The sequence below is a fragment of the Tachysurus fulvidraco genome, chromosome 1 (genome assembly GCF_022655615.1).
Source record: "Tachysurus fulvidraco isolate hzauxx_2018 chromosome 1, HZAU_PFXX_2.0, whole genome shotgun sequence".
NCBI classification, from domain to species: domain Eukaryota; kingdom Metazoa; phylum Chordata; class Actinopteri; order Siluriformes; family Bagridae; genus Tachysurus; species Tachysurus fulvidraco.
In genome coordinates, this window is record NC_062518.1 from 25,282,789 (window position 1) to 25,302,321 (window position 19,533).

The 19,533-nt window shown below is 41.8% G+C and overlaps 2 protein-coding genes across 5 annotated transcripts; one reads left to right on the top strand and one right to left on the bottom strand.

Annotated features, from left to right (window-relative positions):
* The first annotated feature begins 2 nt into the window (after positions 1 to 2).
* cenpl (centromere protein L) lies at positions 3 to 6,493 on the top strand. 2 transcript variants are annotated; one of them, XM_027132929.2, is made up of 5 exons: positions 3 to 159; positions 537 to 699; positions 2,486 to 2,737; positions 3,749 to 4,294; positions 6,223 to 6,493. In XM_027132929.2, the coding sequence occupies exons 1-5, from the start codon at positions 143 to 145 to the stop codon at positions 6,295 to 6,297; spliced, it is 1,053 nt and encodes a 350-aa protein (XP_026988730.1). In that variant the 5' UTR covers positions 3 to 142; the 3' UTR covers positions 6,298 to 6,493. The 2 variants fall into 2 exon arrangements, with proteins under 2 accessions (XP_026988730.1, XP_026988741.1); XM_027132940.2 differs by lacking the exon at positions 3 to 159 and adding an exon at positions 216 to 353.
* Positions 6,494 to 7,356: 863 nt separating this feature from the next.
* klhl20 (kelch-like family member 20) lies at positions 7,357 to 18,918 on the bottom strand. Of its 3 annotated transcripts, none has more exons than XM_027132908.2 (12): positions 18,762 to 18,918; positions 12,660 to 13,008; positions 12,283 to 12,489; positions 11,498 to 11,656; positions 11,152 to 11,246; positions 10,848 to 10,963; positions 10,555 to 10,738; positions 9,970 to 10,113; positions 9,560 to 9,693; positions 8,670 to 8,878; positions 8,480 to 8,586; positions 7,357 to 8,368 (listed from the first exon to the last, which is right to left on the bottom strand). In XM_027132908.2, exons 2-12 carry the CDS (start codon positions 12,993 to 12,995, stop codon positions 8,284 to 8,286), a joined length of 1,776 nt encoding a protein of 591 aa, XP_026988709.1. In that variant the 5' UTR covers positions 12,996 to 13,008; positions 18,762 to 18,918; the 3' UTR covers positions 7,357 to 8,283. The 3 variants fall into 3 exon arrangements, with proteins under 3 accessions (XP_026988709.1, XP_026988716.1, XP_026988702.1); XM_027132915.2 differs by lacking the exon at positions 18,762 to 18,918 and adding an exon at positions 18,321 to 18,344; XM_027132901.2 differs by lacking the exon at positions 18,762 to 18,918 and adding an exon at positions 18,071 to 18,096.
* Positions 18,919 to 19,533: the final 615 nt, after the last annotated feature.

Consider the following 19,533-nt stretch of genomic DNA (forward strand, 5'->3'; position numbering starts at 1 on the left):
AGGCTTTATTAAAATTCCTATTTACGAGTCAACTTGGTTAGGAAGACTTTACAACCGCGATCGATTAGTTTCCTCACCGCGTTGCATGATGGGATAGCGGGATTTTCAAATCCATATCCGCCTTTACTGGCGCCTGTAAGCCATGGAGGGTCGCGTTAGGTATGGAAATGTGTTTGTTTCGGCCATGAACTCCTGTGTTAGACGAAATTTAAAGCGCAGCAAGGATTTTATATATGTTTTTAAAACATAAAATGAGAGGCGTTGCTGTTTGGCTAATGCTAACATTAATGCTAACGCTAATGCTAGCTTTTTGTTAGCTTTCCTTCTGGTCCCGAAGTTTTATCCTGAATGTTGTAAATACTATAATAATAATATTGTATAAATGTTTTATTTTAGATATCTTAGGTAAAGTTGTAGGTGGTGTGAATGTTGTTTTAGGTTTTTTTGGTGGTCGGTAAACAGCTGTGTTTGTGTTGAGCTCAGCAGCACTACAGTGTTATTAACATGTTCATGACAACGTGTTTGTTGTGTTGCAGTGCTGTCACCACCCCCGCTAACACGCACAGAACACGACGGAAGAGTTATGGACGCAGCTGTATGGAGAATCCGTCTATGTTCTGGCAAACACCAGGTAACATAAACACCCTCGGCCGCAGGGGCCCTACCAGCAGACGGGTTGCCAGATCCCAGAATATTGCAGTGAGTATCTGAGACTTTAGTGTCATCTCCTAATCCGTGACTGGCTCTGTGTGCTTCAGTTTGGAAATGTCACCTTATGATATCCAGGTCTAATAAAAATGACCAGGCTTCAGTTTGAAATAGAAATTTCATGTCACATACACAACCATTTGCAGTACATCAAGTCAAAAGGCTTTTATTTTAAATTCAACCATATATACTGTGTTGCAGTACACAGTGAATTAGACAAGGTTTCTCCAGGATCATGGTACTACATAAAACAAAGACAGAGCTATAATGACTTAGTAAGTTAGTCCTAGATACATAAAGTGCATCTGTGTGACCTGGTGCAAACAATGCAGGACAGGACAAACAAGACAGTTAGTTCAGTTATTAACTGCTTGTGGAAAGAAATTGAAGTGTAGTGAAATTTGTAAAAAAAAAAAAAAAAAAAAAAAAAAAAGAATCTAATCCAATAATTCTATTACATTATTCATAGTTTTATATATCTATATATTTATATATATATATATATAGATGACACTGTACATTATGAAACTATGCAGAAAGAAAAATATACACATACTGTGTGTGTGTGTGTGTGTGTGTGAGAGAGAGAGAATGACCTAATCATTCTTTTGTAGAAATATATTATAGAGAAGTGAAGTGACGTGACATGGCTAAGTACGGTGACCTATACTCATCATTTGTTCTCTGCGTTTAACCCAACCAAAGTGCACACACAGCAGTGAACACGCACACACACACAGCCAGTACGCAGCCGTTTATGCTTGCTCAGGGGCACCACAGTCGTGGCTGGCCCAAGACTCAAACCCACAACCTTAAGGTTAGGAGTCAAACTCTCTAACCACTAGGCCATGACGAATAGTTTTACTGTATTGATGGATTTAGAATCTCTTAGATTGGCAGTATTATGTGCAATGGGCAGTGAGGGAGGTTGCAAGGCTGCGCAGTGAATTGAACACTGTTTATCCATTTTACATTTCTGGTATTTGGTAGACGCTCTTCTCCAGGGCGACTTACTTTACTTTATTGTCCCCAAAGGGGGCATTTCTCCTGTTTATATAACTCAGCAGTCGAGGCGTAAGGGCTGTGAAGTGGCAGCGCTAAACTCCACAATCAGTTAATGATTTTCTCGAGATCTACTGAACGTATTATGAATACAAAACATTGAAAATATAAATAAAAAGCTGTAATGTGATCTCAGTAGTGCATTCTAGTCTAAGGTGGGGTAACCATGACACCAGAGGACCCAGAGAGTGCATGTGTACCTTTCTAACAGCATGTACTGGGTTTGCATACAGTGTACCAGGCAACACAAGCCTAATCATAATTATGGTAATTCTCTTATCACTGTTGCACCACATAGTGACTGTATGGCTCATGAGCTGAAGCATTTCAGCTTTGGTGTAATTTCATGCTGATTTCTACACCTGTTATTCTTCATCTTCTTCTTTGACTTTTAAGCTTTTCCTAATGGTGTCAGTTCACTGAAATAATATTTACAGTCATTGCCTCAGTGAAATCTGTGGGTCTTTCCCAGTAATCTACTGTCTTTTGTTCAGACATGATCTGTCTCTTCTTTGTAGATTGTACTTTTTTCCATGGTTTCATAGCTGGCTTGTATTCACACTTTTCCCTTCCTGATTAACTGAATAGCGTGAGCTTTAGCTGATAAATTCACAGGAAAGTGAAGTTACTCCCCTGCTCTGTGCTTTGTTGTGAGCATAGTGTGTGTTGATGTAAAGAATCATGAAAACAATATCTTCACCTCCGTTTACTGCAGAGTAAAGTGGACACAGAGCAATTGGCCCTTCTGGTGAAGCACGAGTGGAAGCTGGCATACGTCACCCCGCTGTACCGATTCCAGTACACGCAGCTCAAACTGTACTCCAAACACCTCACCGCTTTCATCGTAGCCGAGAAGCAGCAAGGGGTCGCTGTCGAGGTGGGGCTGGAGGCAGGATTTAAAGTCTCGCTCTCCACCGTCCACGGAATGGCAGAAACAGAGGACGATGCAGAAACCGTTTTCATTCAGGTAAATTATGGGATGTTAGTGAAATATTTGTGTACTCATGGCCTCAACGCCACATCTGACTCCTACAGTGTGTGTTTTATACACTTTCGAGTTCTTGTATCTGTCATTTGTCTGAATGATGTGACCATTTCTATAACAGCTATGATTCAAATCACAGGTTTCTGTTAATTCCTTTGGTCTATTGTTATGGTTTCTATAGTAACAACTTACCCATGTACCTACATAATCACCTGAGATTAATAACAAATAGGTTAAACCTAATGCTGCTAGTCTGGAATGACTTATAAATCATTTCAAGGATGCAAACAACAATTAACAAGTTACAATGCTGCTGTACATTGTTGCTAATATTTATACTATGATATTATAGGCACAGATCGTAGCAACCATAACAATCCTCACTCCATAGCTGTGACCGGCTGCATGCGTCTTGTGTTGAGACGGACCGTAAGAAAAATAATAAAAAAAATCTGTGGTTTTAGATGAGTACAAAGCACTTTGGATCACTTTATAAGATTAAGAATGTTCATAAGAAATGGTTTTATCAGAGGTAAAAGGGCATATTGTAGCGATGGATGTGATGATCAGATGTCTAAATACCGTTGGCTAAAATTAGCCAGTGTATATAAAAGGCATTTGCATTTTAATGAAATTTAAATTTTAGTTCTGCTGATCGTATGCCTCACACCTCCAGGGTTGGGGGTTCGATTCCCGCCTCCGCCTTGTGTGTGTGTAGTTTGCATGTTCTCCCCGTGCCTCGGGGGTTTCCTCCGGGTACTCCGGTTTCCTCCCCCGGTCCAAAGACATGCATGGTAGGTTGATTGGCATCTTTGGAAAATTGTGTGTGTGCACTCCATCCAGGGTGTATCCTGCCTCGATGCCCGATGACGCCTGAGATAGGCACAGGCTCCCCGTGACCTGAGAAGTTCAGATAAGCGGTAGAAAATGAATGAATGAATGAGTTCTGCTGATGACACTTTTATTTTTTTTATTTTTTTTTTTTTACCCCAGATACACTCCAAACCAATGTTTGGGACAGACACTCTGAAACCAGTGTGGCGCGGCTGGTTGACCTGCGTGAACGGAGATTGTGAGTACCTGAGATCACTGCCCCCTGACTTTGTCAGTCTTCCTCTGTTCTGCAGCAGTGGCCCCGAATCCCTCACAGCTCTCGTTAAGTCCTGGTTCGAGCGCACCTTTGACTGTAATTTCGGTGCGTTGTTTCTGAACTCCACCACTCTGAACTGGCTGGCTGCCCTGTGGACCGGCTGCCATCCCAGCAGCAACATCAGGTACCTGAAGCTGAGCTGGACCATGCCCACGCAGCCCTCACTGGACATCCTGTACACGGTGAACCCACAGGACGCCTGGGAGCTGTGGGACAGCATTCACACGGACGACAGCACAGACGACAGAATCCACGTCGACGAGGTGCAGCGGTTTATGAACGGACTCGAGACTCACTTTTTCAGACATTTTAAGATCTACTTGTCGGCTGGGACACTCACGAAGGTCTCCACTTCCCACGGTTCAGCGCATCACGAGGGCAAAATCAAGGTAGGCACCATGCATTTCTCTGTTAGTTACTGATGTACCACAGAGCTGAATTCTTGTATCTGATCTGATTCTTCTAGACATCCTGTGATGTCTCTTCACTTATAAATGTCAGTTTTATCTTCCTGTATGCACACTTGAAGGGCTCTTTGCAAAAAATAGGTTAAATAGTGAGCGAACTTCTTATAAACTGGTTTGTATTGTAGAAATGGGAAATGATTCTATTGATAATAACAAACTCTCTGGTGTCAGGATGATCATGAAAGCCCAGGAATGGCTTCACATATAAATATGAATTAAAACTACTCAAGGTTCATTAATGATGGGGGAATGTGATCACTGTTTATAGTAGCTATACACAGTTTTGCTTTTTGGTCTCTTCAAACAACAGCAAAATATACAGCATGTCATTTTGCTGAGAAGCCCCAAAGCTCTTTGTCCCGAAGACTCTATTGGCAGAACTCACGCTGACACTGGAGACTCCTTCCCTAAAGGTTACTCGACTTAAAGAACTGTTCTAATTAGATTTATACTCGTTAGAGCTGCTGTAATAGAAAACAAAGCAGAACCTTCTAACCAATCAGAATCGAGAATTCTACAGCGCAGTGGTTTAAAGGCTGTTGCTGCCAGTTTTGTTTACACACACCCCTACTGTGTATTTATTCGGTCATCTTGTGCCTGCTTTGTTAGTGCTCTCTGTTGCGAGTCACTGTGTGTGTGTGAACATAAGCATCACTGTCTAAGAAGGCATTTACAGTGGGATCTGAAGGAAAACCATTCATTCGGTTACGTACAGACGGCGAATTTTAATAGGATATCTACAGTGCACGACACTCACTGTCCACAGTATTAGGAACACCTTACTAACACTGATTCAGTTGCTTCAGGTTTGTCTGCAAATCTCATCTCCTATCACATCCATCTATGTGTTTATCGATCATTTATCAGTCTGTAAAATCTGCAGAACACTCTGTGGTGACTTGATTTGTGACCGTGTGAATTTTCACATCAGAAATCTAATTGTAGTCATAATGAGCACAGGCTGAAAGCATTCATTACATCACCAGGTTGGGTCTATGGTGTCGATGCCAAATTCTGACCCTACAATCTGCAATCATGATTCATCAGCTCCTCACTAGGTGGATTTCCAAACTTTTGATGAGCTTGCACCAATCCAGTGGCATCTTTTGAACCCTATCCACCGCAAAGGTTGTCCCTGTCGATGTGACTTTTGTTCACCATGGAGTCTTGTTGTCAGCTTAAACCAGTCTGGCTATTCTCCCTCTGACCTTCGTCACAAAAGCTGTTTCTGCTCCGTTGCCTGTCGGATAAGAAAATCCCAGGAGCCTGTTTGGAACAGAGATCCGATTTTTCAACTCATACTTTTGGTTTGATGTCAACTGAAGCATTGTACTGCTGCCACACAACGAGCTAATCGAGTAATTACTCAAATGCACAGAGAAGCTCCTATTAAAGTAACTGCAGAGTGTATAGTGTTAAAACCACTAGTCAAGCTCTGCATGTCTGCAGTGATAATTAGCTGATTAACTAAGAGCCGGGAAAACTCTTCAAGCTCCAGGACCGGTCTGCAAAAACATTTCGTATCGAATTAGTGTGTGAATTAGCTTTTAAGATGTTTTGAACAGTTCAAACCACATCATTAACGATTAAGTCGGATTCTTTACAGCAGTGAATTTTTATAAACTGAATTGAATGTTGTAAAATCTAATTCGATTTAAATTCCTAGTCATTTTTCACCCAAATAAGTTTCAAGCTTTGCAATAGACTTTTTTTTTTTTTAGGTATTTATTAATATTTCCAGCTGGTGTTGTCTAATATAATGCTGTCAGGAACAAGAAAATGTAATAACTTTAAGTTCCTGTATTCATATTTCCCAGAAAGTTCTGAGTGACGTCGTGTTTCTGTTTCAGATCGGCAGCAGCGACTACATCAGCACCTTACTGACCCTGCTGACAGAGTGCGCCCTCCGCAGGACACCCGTTTAATTCCTCCGCTTTACTGTTATAGCTGTAAATGGCCTTTGTTTTACTGAATACATGTGGCAATCTCTGTAGTCAAGCACAAATTTTAAAATTGTATTTATTTACACATCTTTGTCAAAGTTGTACCTTTATCTGGATTTTTGTTTTTAAATCTGATTTTATTTTATTTTTTATTAAATCCATACAGATCAAATGTCAACCAGTGTCCAAAATTAATCCAGTGTATCTGTAAATAGTCCAAGCTTTTTGTATTTTGCTTTTACATCTACACCTTGTGTAAATTTACTAGTGCATAACTTTACCCTGTCCATATCAGCATGTAAATATATCCATCTTGTTCATGTCTGGCTCCAGCAACAAAAAAACACCTTCAGTCCATTTGTAGTCAGAGATGATGATGATCACATGGATATCAATATTTCAGACTATAATTTAGAAATGTCTTTTTAAGGATACCATACCTTCAGAAGTCAAGTGTTTACTTTTCTGTTGTCATCTGTTTTTCCTGAAATAAATAGCCTATATATAAAACCAGCTCAAATCATTCTTTAACCCTTTTACCAGAGGAACAGAAGTAAATATCCTCAGAATAAATGGTGCTATCAAACTCATTGCTAATCCCAGAGATGCCAAACCCATTTACACTACGAACTGCTAATTCATAAATGGATCAAATCCAAAAGGTGTTGTGTTTAACCACAAGGTACAACGGAGGTTGAAACACTACAGAATCTTGACTCGTTTTATATCAGACTTGCAGTGATAAAAGGATTAATCCAAGTTGTTGTCCATTCCACCGGTGTAATGTGGAAGATCAGTGGTAAAGGTGTTGGACTACTGGTCAAATGGTCATGAGTTCGAATCCCCAGGTCACCAAGCTGCCACTGCTGGGCCCCTGAGCAAAGCCCGTCACCCTCAATTGCTCAGCTGTATAAAGTGAGAAATGTGGATAAGAGCATCTTCTAAATATATTATACCCTCTCTGCTCAGTAGCTGCTGTGGGAGGGAACTGGCAAATAACCACACTGAGGTAAAAGCATGTTTCCACATTTAACACTCGTATTTAAACAGTTCAAAATGCATCCCTTTTATTTAGTAAATCAACAGTTCGATGCAATGTGCGCAGGCCAACACAGGGAACCGTTTGCTTTCATCATCTAAATGCATAATAAATCCAACATTCTTAAAAAAAAATCAAAATTGTCTCACTGTGTTTAAAACAGATCAGTGACCAAACTGAACTTGTCTCGGATTATTAAAGTGCACAGACTGATGCATCAAATGATCTTTAAAAAAAAAGTGATGGTGTTGAAATGGTGGAAACCGCTTGTGAGAAATGACTTGCATGCGCCTCGGTGAAAGGCTCGAATGCTCCTTATTCTACTGATTTAGTAAGCACCGCTGTACCAAACGAAAAATCTACGTGTAGCTGAATCCGTGGCTGATGGGACATGGTAGAAACGTTCACACACAAAAAAGAAAGAATCACAGTGCATCCAGTTGATAAGATTAAAACAAAGCTCAGACAAGCTACTTGTCCGTATGAGCATGAAGCTGTGACGACACCTCATGCAACATCAGCTTACTCAAGAACCGAAAACCTAAAATAAAATAATCCACACAAATACTAGGCAGTACAGATCCTTCCAGAAAGGGTAGCTGTGAATGTGACTTTTTCCTGTGTTTGTGACTGAAGCAATGCTGCAGTGAGTGTCAGCTCGCTCGCTCTCTCTCTCTCTTTCTGTCAGACGGATGCTCGCCTTTGGCTATCGGCAGGTCCTATGAAAAGAGCGATGAAATCCAGTCCTGAATACGAAGTCTTCACAGATCGGCTCGTGAGAGCGACAGATGTTCATCTTCTCCTTAGTGATCTCATTGGCTTGAGATGTAAAGCAAAAGTCTTAAATAATGGAGTCTTTTCTCTTTCCTTAATGTCTCAGTGAGAGGCACAATCTTGTGAGGCATCTTACGAGGAGTTGGATGAGGGTTTTACCATATGTGTGATTCACAGTGAGTCATTTTAATCACGCCGACCCCTCCTCCTAATCTTCTGTAGTTCATTCCCCCGTAAAGCCTGAGGAAGAAAAAAGTGCAGATTATTCAAATGCAACTGGTTCTATGGCGAAAGATTGTAAAGGTACAAAGAAAATGTTCATGTAATCACATTCGCTGTGAATTTAATTACCTCCATGTGTTAGCGTCAGGATCATAGACTTCTATCGTCTTCAAGTAAGTAGTGCCGTCAAATCCGCCGACTGCCATCAACTGGCCGTTCACCACGGCCAAGCCCACCTGAAAGCCAAAGAACAAATCCGACATCAACCCTGGAGATTTATGCTCCTAAGCCTGAGACAAATTAACAGTGAAGTGCTTACCCCGCTCCGTCTGGATGTCATGGCGACCACAGGAGACCACTGATTGGTCCTCGGGTTGTATCTCTCAGCGCTGCTAAGTTCTGTGGTGTCGTCCCTGCCTCCGACCGAGTAGATCATGTCCTGGTAGACGGCGCAGCCCAGATGTTTCCGCCGCGTGCCCATTGGCGATACTGTGTGCCAGCGGTTTTCCTGAGGGTTATATCTCTCCACTGCAGATGGCAGAAAACATGCCAGGATTATTGTTTTTCTTTTAAACCTACATTTTTTCCTGGAGCTACAACAGAGCCTTAAATAGCCACCAATGCGAGAATACTAGAAAACTGCACGTTGGGGATGTGCCTGTATATTTGGTTGTGTGTGTGTGTGTGTGTTTGTGTGCATGCACACCTGCACATCTTGAATTTGGCGAACAGCCAAAAATGAAGAAAAGGTACATGCTTTGACAGATGGCGAAAGATTTGATTTAACGTATAGCATTGCCTGTGCTGAGATCACGTTAAGTAAATAAGGCATCGGTTTAACATCCACGCCGGTGAGAAGACATTCAACTGTCCAAGGCTGCCTTCCTTATGTAGATAATGATATGCTTTGGTCAAGTTGTTAGTTACTTAACAGATGGTTAGTTACTTAACATATGCAGAAGCCTAACAGATTCGATTCGTAACCAGTATAAAGACCGGCTGTAACACTCACTCACACTGTAGAAATGGCAGCAGACGCCTAAACATTATATAGAGAACAAAACTCTCTGAATCAATCATCGCTTATCTCAGCACTGATCAAATGCCACGAGAGTCTAAGGAGAAGCTGATTAATGGCATCGCAAAGTGATATTTACTATGTTTTATTTATTCCATCTTTACAGGCAGTTTGTACCCGGTCATGTGTACCTGTATTTAAAGGGGAGGTGCCGTCTGAGCCTCCCACTGCGTAGAGGAATCCTCCCAGAACTGCTACTGCTACCCCCAAACGCCGCGTACTCATGGATGCCACCCGTGTCCACTTATTCTCTTTAGGGTCATACCTTTGAAGAAAAGTAACATATTAACAATGAACTTATACGCAACAAACATACTGAGACTAAAGCTCACAGCAGCCTAAATAATGTTTCTGCATGTAATCTACCGTGTGAATATCCTCTTAACATGCCATGTGGTTCAGGGTTTGTTCTGGATTTCGTTCGATTTTATTCAGTCACACGAGAGTTGTTGTCTCAAAGAATGTATTTGTTTATTCATACCCATCATGGAGGCATCGTGTATGCGTACAAAGAACTGCAAGTATTTTTCTTTTTCCCGACCTTTCAACTATATTGAGACACGAGACTCCGTCCTGTCCACCGACTGCATACAAGTAACCACCTAACACAGCGACCCCCACACTGGTCCTGCACGTGCTGGTGGGCGCCACATCACTGCTCCACTGGTTAGTCTTAGGGTCATACCTGAAAAGAAACACCAGAGGGCAGCATTGTTGTTGTTTCTTCACGACGTTACACCGGATATATTACTCAAGGTTGAAGCAAACGGACACCATCTGAGCTGTTAGATTTTTAATCGCGTTCAATTAATTACTTTTCAACAATACTTAAAAAGTGTAAAGGGCCATTACACCAAAATCACAAGCAGCCAGGCTACTACATATTTCTTTCAGAAATCATGTGATCGAGTAAAGCGTCCCATCGTGGGGACAGGTTTCATTTCGATCTTTTAATGTTAAACTGAGCTTAAACATTCACAGCCCTGTTAAAGTTTCACAGCTCCTTTGGGTCACTGCAGTTTTAAACAAGCACTGCTAGAAGTCTGTACATTTGCTAATACATTCTGATTATAGAACGTTTGTATAGGAAGCATCAAATCTGTGTAAACTAACATGTAATCCTGACCTCTCTACACTGTTCAGGTAAGAAGAGCCATCGTGGCCACCGACTGCATACAACAGATCGTCCAGGACGCTGACGCCGACTCCGCAGCGCCGCTTGCTCATGGACGCTACCATGCGCCACTCGTTGGTCTGAGGGTCGTAGCGTTCGACACTTGAGATGGCATCACCACTGCACCATCCCCCTACTGAGCAAACACACACACACACACACACACACACACACAGCTGCAAATTACATTCTGTATTAAGTATTCAAATATTCTTTTTTTCACTCTTTAATTATAACCCACCTACCGGCAAACAGAACCTCTCCACAGCGAATGGGTTTACGGGGTCGGGTACGGGGTCCTTGCATGAGCGGCCGTTCTTGAGGAAGCAGAAGATAGTTCTTTGCTTCATCCACCAGGTCCCTGAAAAGAAATCAATTCACCCGGAGCTGCATTAAACCTACGTTGTCATCCATCCAGGTTACTAGCAGGCTTCACATATCCATTTGGTTTTGATTATCTGTAGTTCGTCAGTGTAACATTTCATCAAATGCCTCTATGGAGGGGAATAAGGAAAAAAAAAAAAAAAGACTGATGGAGAACATACACACCTACACTCCTCATCGCTCTTAATTAGTGGATCCGAGCCCACTGTACCGACGAGGAACTTGGGACTCAGCAGAGGAAGCCGGACATGCTGAAGGACCTGAACGAAAAAGTGCATGCTACAGTTAACACTCACGCTTGACAACCGGCTAGTAGACATTTTATCAAACATTAGATTTGTTTTAATGGTAATCTACATAGCTAAGACGACACCATATGGAATTAGAGGTTTTAAAAGTAAAAACACAGCGGCGTAACTTTTACTTGGAAAGAAAATGAAAAGCAGTGCAGTGTTAAGTAGTACTAAGCCCAGCCTAGGGGTAAGATGTGGGTAACAGTTGCACAACTGACCTGAGGCAGCTGAGGCCGTCGCTCTTGGATGCTGTATTTAACCCAGGCCATGACGGCGTTAAACACTTGCTCCTCGCTGCGCACGTTCAGCTCGTCACTCGAAATGATATCGATCAGCTGATTGGATGGGAGCAACATGAACTCTTCACTCTCCATGACCTGGAGAAGGAAACAGAAGAACAAGAGACAGACGTGTTAAAACCATGAGAATCTGCATGACGATGAGACATGCTGAGAGTATTATAGTGACTGAAGACACTGTAGGTCACCGGTTCTGCCATAATCATGTCAATACATTCAGTACAAACACAGAGGATATGTAGATGCCGATGTTTCATTGTGTGTGCAACACGTACTATGCAGCCGAGACTCATGTACTACTTCTATTAGAACAGAAGTGCTGTGTGAAGTTAAATGGCTACTCACAGTTCAATGGTATTTATCACTTGAGAGAATGTACAAATGTTTAGATTCAAACTTGCCTTTGGAGTAAAAAATATGAGGAGCTGATTCTTCATCTATTAAACATGACGCGTATGGAAAAAGAGAGACACATCATATAGTTTATTCCCAGAAAGTGTCGCTAAATTTAGTACAGGGATGTCGCCCTCGATTCTAATCATCCTGAGACTGAGCAACACTCACAAGTACCGATATAAAGTAAGGCTTCTTGTCTCATTTCCTCACAGGTTTAATACAATAGCAGTAATATTACTGAATCTGTCACATGCCCACTTCTACTTTCTCCACAGACTCATGACCTGAGCTGTAAGGAAGCCCTTTACCTCCTGAAAATTATGCTGGGTGAACTTGTCAGCGATTCGCAACAACTCTCTGCAAGAATGCGTGTCAGCAAAAGCCCTGATGCCCAGGCAGTTGGACGGGTCGAGCTGGCGCTTTAGGAACTCGCAACAAGCCTCCTGGATTTCAGCCAGCTGTAGCAGGCAGGCGGCGGGCAGCAGTGTTTGCACATTCCCCTCCTCCACGGTCACCTGAGTGGCACAAATACAAATAGTCTCTCACATAAGACCAGTGCCAACATGGTGCACAGACATATACAAATAAAAGAAATCACACATCATTCATAAGAACCCAGATTAATTCCTCAGCCCTCCAGACTGTCACAGTTTACAAATCAAAAGCTACACCTTAAATGTCAGACCTGCGAGGTGTAGGCGAAGTCGATGAGCAGCTCCATGGCACGTTCATCTATGTCACGGATCACCACCTCGGTCTGGCGGCTCTCGGCCAGCTCACCGGTGAACATGGCCCTGAAGTAGGGGCTGCAGGCTGAGAGAATGACTCGGTGTGCATAGATCTTCTTCGCACCTACCACCAGCACAACGTCACACAGCTCACGGTGCTTACGCAGTAAGTTGATCACCTCCAGAGTTTGCCGCGGGTGCTTGTCTGACACATAGGGCATGCGGGCTGGCTGTGGAACGCCCTCCGGCAGCTTGTTTGGGTCGCCCAGGGTGCAGCGGCTTGTGATGTCCATCCCGCCGGTGCCCCTGTGAGTAAAAACACAAATCAGCAATTAAAACCTCAATTAGGATCAAGCTGTGGCCATCTGAAAGCATTACAATATTAACCTCTGCAGCTTCTCATGCAGTCATGATACTGCTTGATGTAATTAGCTACATTTTGCAGACTTGAAATAATCTGATGAGAACCAGAACAATTGATATCAGCCTATAGTTGCTAATACAAACCAGATCAGCGTTAGTCCTTCACAGTAGTGATGATGTGATCATAGCGTATAGAAACGGTCTAAAGAGCAAATTACAGTGAAATAAATTATCTTTGTTGAAATCAAGTCAAAGGAACAAGTAGATAGTTTAAGCTGCTGTGAAAAGGCACTTAAGGTTATCGACCAGATCGGTTCCCTGTGCTCAATTAATTCCATGTTTCCTGTCTGGTCAATCCACGTCTCACAGGCATCATAATAACAATATGTGCCCACTGACATTCCCAATTGAATTTTCGGTTGGTTTCCTACCTGTTGACTTAAAAACGACAAATAAATAAACAAACAAACAAACAAACAAACAAATAACAATTCTGGTGACCAGCTGTAATACTACAGAATACCAGACATCCTGAGTTGGTAGAACTGGATCCAAAGATGTGCTTGGTTCAGGGATGAGGGTTTGTATGTCTAATCAGTCATGCATGTAAACTGGCCACTCTAAATGTGAGATCCTAATCTACTTGGATGGACGCCATCTCTTGTAGCAAGAGACAAGAAGTGCAGGGCGTTTCCTCAACCACTTACAACCACTTCAATAAAAACCAAAACAAAGAGACATGCACTGTAACGGCAGGAATGAAGCCCGAGTAGTCTGCTAAAAACGTCACACGAGAGCTGGATCAGAGATTCAAAGCTTTCTCCCACATCAATCTAGCAGTGCAAACGCAGCTATAAAAATCACCTTATACAGTGAGTTTGGTAAAAACACAGGGATGGTTTGTAAAAATAAATACGAGCCTGGAAACCGTGTCAGGATGCATGGACTCCATGAAGAACCAAGAAACTTGCATTAAAACCTCTACTGATCAATAGTAAGATCTTTCGGCAGGACAAAGCTCTAATGCCCCTTTCCCACCGAGGCAGTTTGAGTGCTGGTTCGGAGCCAGAGCCTAATTTAGAACCAGTTCTTTCTTTTTCGACACCCAAAGCACCGGCTCTGAACCAGGAAAAGTGGTTCTTATGTAGCACCAAAACGTTGCAGGTCTAGACTTAAGAACCGCTTGTGTCAGGAGCTGTGGGCGGGGCTACTGTTAGCGCATTTGATAATGTACCTTAAGTATACCAAAGTTTAATATACTTTTACTTTACCACAATATAATCTCTTATCAGCACACATGATAGCAGGTAGCTACATGCTAAGGCTAACTTTTTTCTGTCTTACTGATAAAATAACGTTATGTACTTTCTCGATTACAACCGTTTATACAGATTACATGGAGCTGCACGTACACGTTGGATTTGTTGGATTAAATGCTAATGTAGGTTCATAAAGCCATGAGCATTAAGAGTAATGCAACAACCGCCATTGTTGATGTTGTGTTTGTGTTTCCTGCTGTGCTAACATTGCTGTGTAACGTGACACGTATACAGTGACGTCAGACTCGGCTCTGTGACGGCTCTCTAACCCATGGAAAGGCAAACCGGTTCTTAGAAGGTTCGCCAGTGGGACCAACTTTGAACCAGCACCAGCTCTGAACCAGCACCCGGTTCTTTCTGGTGGAAAAGGGGTAATGAACGTATATTTAAATCTTTACAAAAACTATTCCTAACATATGGCTCCCTCTGTTCCTTTTCATAAACCCTGAGCTGAAGAGGCGAGACCACAAAAGAAGATGCGGACTGGTGTGTGCGGAACAGTGTACTGAAAAGTGTGCTTGCTTTCTTTTCTCCAAACAAGTTGTGAGGCCTGGTTTCTACTGATCACTCACTAGCTAGTGTCATGTTCACAAAGACAATAATATTAATGGAATTATAACAAATAAGGCCCCTTAATCAATTCGCAAAATGTCTTGTTGATCAGGGTTTAAGCCCCAGCACTGCCGAGCTGCCACTGTTGGGCCCTTGAGCAAGGCCCTTACCCCTCACTGCTCCAGGGGCTCTGTATCATAGCTGCCCCTGTGCACTGACCCCATCCTCCAAAGTTGGGACATATGAAGTAAAGTATTTCACTGTGCTGTAATGTATATGTGGCGATGATAAAGGCTTTTGTTATGGTTGCTAAGGTCTGGCAATATTCTGGGTTTTAGTTTTTAGCTTGAACATGCTGAGCTCAAAAATCACAGCAGAGTTCGGAGTTCAATTCAAGGCACTCGTCTAATGTAGACTTCACACAGCATGTGATGATGTGTTACTATTCAAAAAATGGGTGTGAGGAAATAAACAGCATTTAAAAAGTGTTATTGTTAAGTGTGTTATGATGCTGTACAAATTGCTTATATTGAGGATAATTTGCAAATTTGCTTCATAAAGTGTCTCTGGATTTAATGCTTTACTCTTGTGCACTAGGGTCGAAAGCTGTGTCTCAAAGCTGTGCTGCTTCGATGTTCATTCATGTGGAAGAATTAGCGGTTCTCTGAAACACTTACAGTAGGACTTTGACAAGGTTCGACAGGTTTCAGTGAAAACACAAACTTACACTTTATCCTGCCAGAGATTCTGGACAATTAGAGAGAAAATATCGAGTGGTGACAGAATATAGAGTTAGACATTTTAGAGTAGTCGGACTAAAATAGAGTAAAAATCTTAAAGTGAAAAAAAAGTTATTCGGCTGGAAAATCGATTCATAAAAGCACAGATTTACAAAATATTTGATTAGATTCATCTTTGTGAGAAATCTCACATAAACTCAGAACTGGTCTGACAGAACATGCTGCATACAGACCTGGAACACTAAACCACTTTGCTAATAACAGCCTATAAATAAGCGTGACATAAGCATTCGGCTCATCCACAGAGCTCCCTGTCTGTGTCGAGTTGGAGTATAAAACACTGCCGCGTGTTCGCTGTCTGTCTGCATCTTCAGTTTAGTGCTATAAGTAAGACGTAAAGGAAGTCTCCTTCAGACTGAATCATATCCAGAAATATCTGCCTCAAACCAAATCCAGCCTTTAAGTCATTCAGAATTTCCTTTGTGGTTAGGACATAGTACGGCTTACTGTAATCCAAAAAATAAACAAAACTTCACAGTGTAGCACGAAACTGGAAGACTTTTTTTTTCTGTCCGAAACTGACAAAAGACAGAAAAGGTAGAGCTTTAACAGAAAGCTGGAAGAGAAATTTTTTTTACTTTGAAATGGGATTATGTAGCTTAATGTCATGTGCATGAAGATTTGTCAGTTAATTGATGGAAAAAGATTTTGGGTGAAATGAGCATTCGCTTTGGTTAACGGTTTACGGTTAATGTGCCGGTGGGATTTAGTCCTTGCTTCTTCTCTTTAAATACAGCAATGCAGCAGCACTTTAGCTCTGTAGCCTGTCCAGTTTGCTCGTACCTCAAACAGATCTTACATGCTAAAACAACACTGATAACACGAGTCACCATCATGTGTGTATAACAAAAAACACAAACCAACAAATGGCCTTTAGAATCGCTACAAACAGCACTGCTAATTCAATACTAATTAAATTATTATTAATAAGAATTATTTAAAAGTTCAGGTTTGTCTTAAATACCATCAGTACATTATATCCTGTATTGGGGTTGTGTGTAAGTCTCCTGATTTAATCTTCTGTACATCTTGCATCAAGACTGTATTAGTAACATCCACTGGCCTTAGTCAGTTTTCTCTCAATTCTACACACTTTAAAATGTGAGTCATCCACTCATTACATAGACTCTCTCTCAAGAGAATCCAAACATGACTGGGGCCAACAACAGGCAAGTGTGTGTGGTCCAAATGCACTGCGCAGCTGCTTCAATTACCAAATGTCAACAAGTATTTTAACACAAGCATCAACTGAAGCATCCAAGTAAGTGTCCTAATTTACAACACGGCTGTTTTGACGAGCCCCAAATGTGATTTTACACAATTGACAAACAATGAGCTGCAAGATGATGACGCTGATGAGCTGAATTTCCCTAAAGGATCATGAAGTATCGTGTACAAAATTCAATCTGTAACTGACAGGGGGGATCTGATTATTCATACGGAGATTCGTATAGTGAGTAGTATGATCTGGGCTGGTTATCAAATAGAATGAGTTGTTGTGCGCTCAGATTTATTTTATAGTGTTCCACAGGACCGGACCTGGTTGATCGGAAAGCAGCCCATAGTCGTGGACAGCCTGCAAAACTGGACAGAAGAATGCAGATAATTGTGGTGGCATTGATGGCTGAAGCAGTTAAGGCTCTGGGTCATCGATCGGAAGTTCAAGGTTCAAGCAGCAGCACTGCCGAGCTGCCACCCTTACTAAGTGCTATGACCCCCAACGAGATATGCGAAGAAAGAATTTCACTGTGCTCTAATGTATATGTAACAAAACAAAGGCTGTGACTGCTTCTACTTCTTCTGGCTGCTGGAAAGACGCATGTATCCAGTGAGTAGTATTAAGACTTTGACATGCATCATGCACAGACAATCTTCTAACGGCATCCACAAACAATTCCCACCCATCCATCCACCTCACCCCATCATACTAACACCTAGTAACAGCCAGCATGCGCTTGCTCTGAGCCACTTGTTTCCAGCCAACCTCACGCACCCTAAGAGTACAGACATATTCGCACCATTGCCTGTTTTTCCCTTTGTTCACTTGTTGGTCTGCAGATGATCCGTTTCTGTTGTCACTCAACACACAACATGACACCTGAGCCACGTGGCACCTCTGTACTCTCCATATGAACATGTTATGCACAAATCTGAGATCGGCTCTTGCAAATAAAAGCGTGACTGAGCTGCTTCATACCAAGGCTTTGACAGAAGCAGCATGCATACTCAAAGGTTTTTAAACAGTCCCACATGCAGCACTCACGTGCACCTGCAGAGTTTGAAACAAACAAAAACCTGTGCATTATTATTATTCATATTAAATGCATTACATACATAGACCTCATCCGTTGCCATTTGTCACACCGAGAGATTTAACACGCATGTAATACGAGAGTCTATATTTAAAGGCGTCTGACTGGAACTGCTGCGCGTGCACAATCACAGCTGTCATCGTGCACGCGCTTTAAAAATAGCCAGAAAATTCCGCGAGACCTAAAACTCCCAGCGCGAGACTTTTTAAAGACTAGCACACTAGCTTACTAAACAGTACGTCCTAAGACTACGGGCATAAATCTATACTTACACACTGAGGAGTGCGGTAGTGTGTCGGTGGCTGTGTCGGAATGTCCACGGAAAAGCAAATTGTAGCCCTATTTTTGTGCTCCATTGCGTTTGACAACATGTAATAACGACTTGAATACATTAGCATTCAATTAAAAGATCCGTTGAAACAGGTCGTCATGGTGACGAGTTCAAAGCAAAACACTGGGGGGGGGGGGGACGAAATAACAACTCGTTTATAACATGTAACAGTAAATGTCTTGTTTAATATGTTAGTCTTTTACACTGATCCGTGTTTGAGTCGCCCGTCAATGAGCTTGTTACAAGCTAATCTCAGTTAGCCAGCACAGCTAACTGCTAGCTAGTTAATAGCTGTCTAGCAAACGACCACCTAATGTAACCAAAATGCAAGCTGTACAAACAAAACTGTTACAGAAATAAATAGATATATTTTCTATTTTACCTTATCTGTCCATTCAAGCGGTCCAGAGTGCTCTTTAAGTCGTCTCTCTCGAGAGAGAGAGAATTTGGATCAAAACCTGAAGCGAGTAATACCGTAATGACGACAAGCGTGCGGTGGCGTCCCAAATGGCTCACTGTAGGATAACTAGTGCACTCAGTTTGGCGTTAGACGTCGTAATTTTGTACCCTTTGTAGTGTACCTAGGTAGGGAGCTGTTAGCTGTTTGGGATTAAATTTGCGAATCTCACTACTTTAGCTGTATTTCCAAAATGGTCACCGGAAATATTCAATGATATTTCAAAATAAGAGTGTATATTTAATGTTAAATATGTGATAAAAGCTAAGAGGTAACAGAAAGCCTCAATTTTCTGCCCATAAACATCCAAAGTAATATAGTATACTAATTAGTATATAAACTCTAAATCTGAACATCTCAGGGAATGCTGGGAATAAATACTACATTATACTACATTGCATCTTTTAGTCTTTTAAAAATAGTTTCACAGTAACTTACTTTAAACTTGCCTTAATCTATCAACTGCTTGCCCTGAATCCAATTGTGATTAAATATTTTCAAATTCTAGACAGTTTAGACATTCTCCGATTTGCTTATTGCCAAAAACCGGCCTATAGAAGATGCAGCCAAGACCGTTGATGCTGTCACACAGCTATATAACATCTAAAGAGCAAGGACGGTTCTATACAACAATGCAATTTATTGATTGCATCTCATCATTCAATCCAAATTTGGCAAATCTCTTTAACTGGTACTT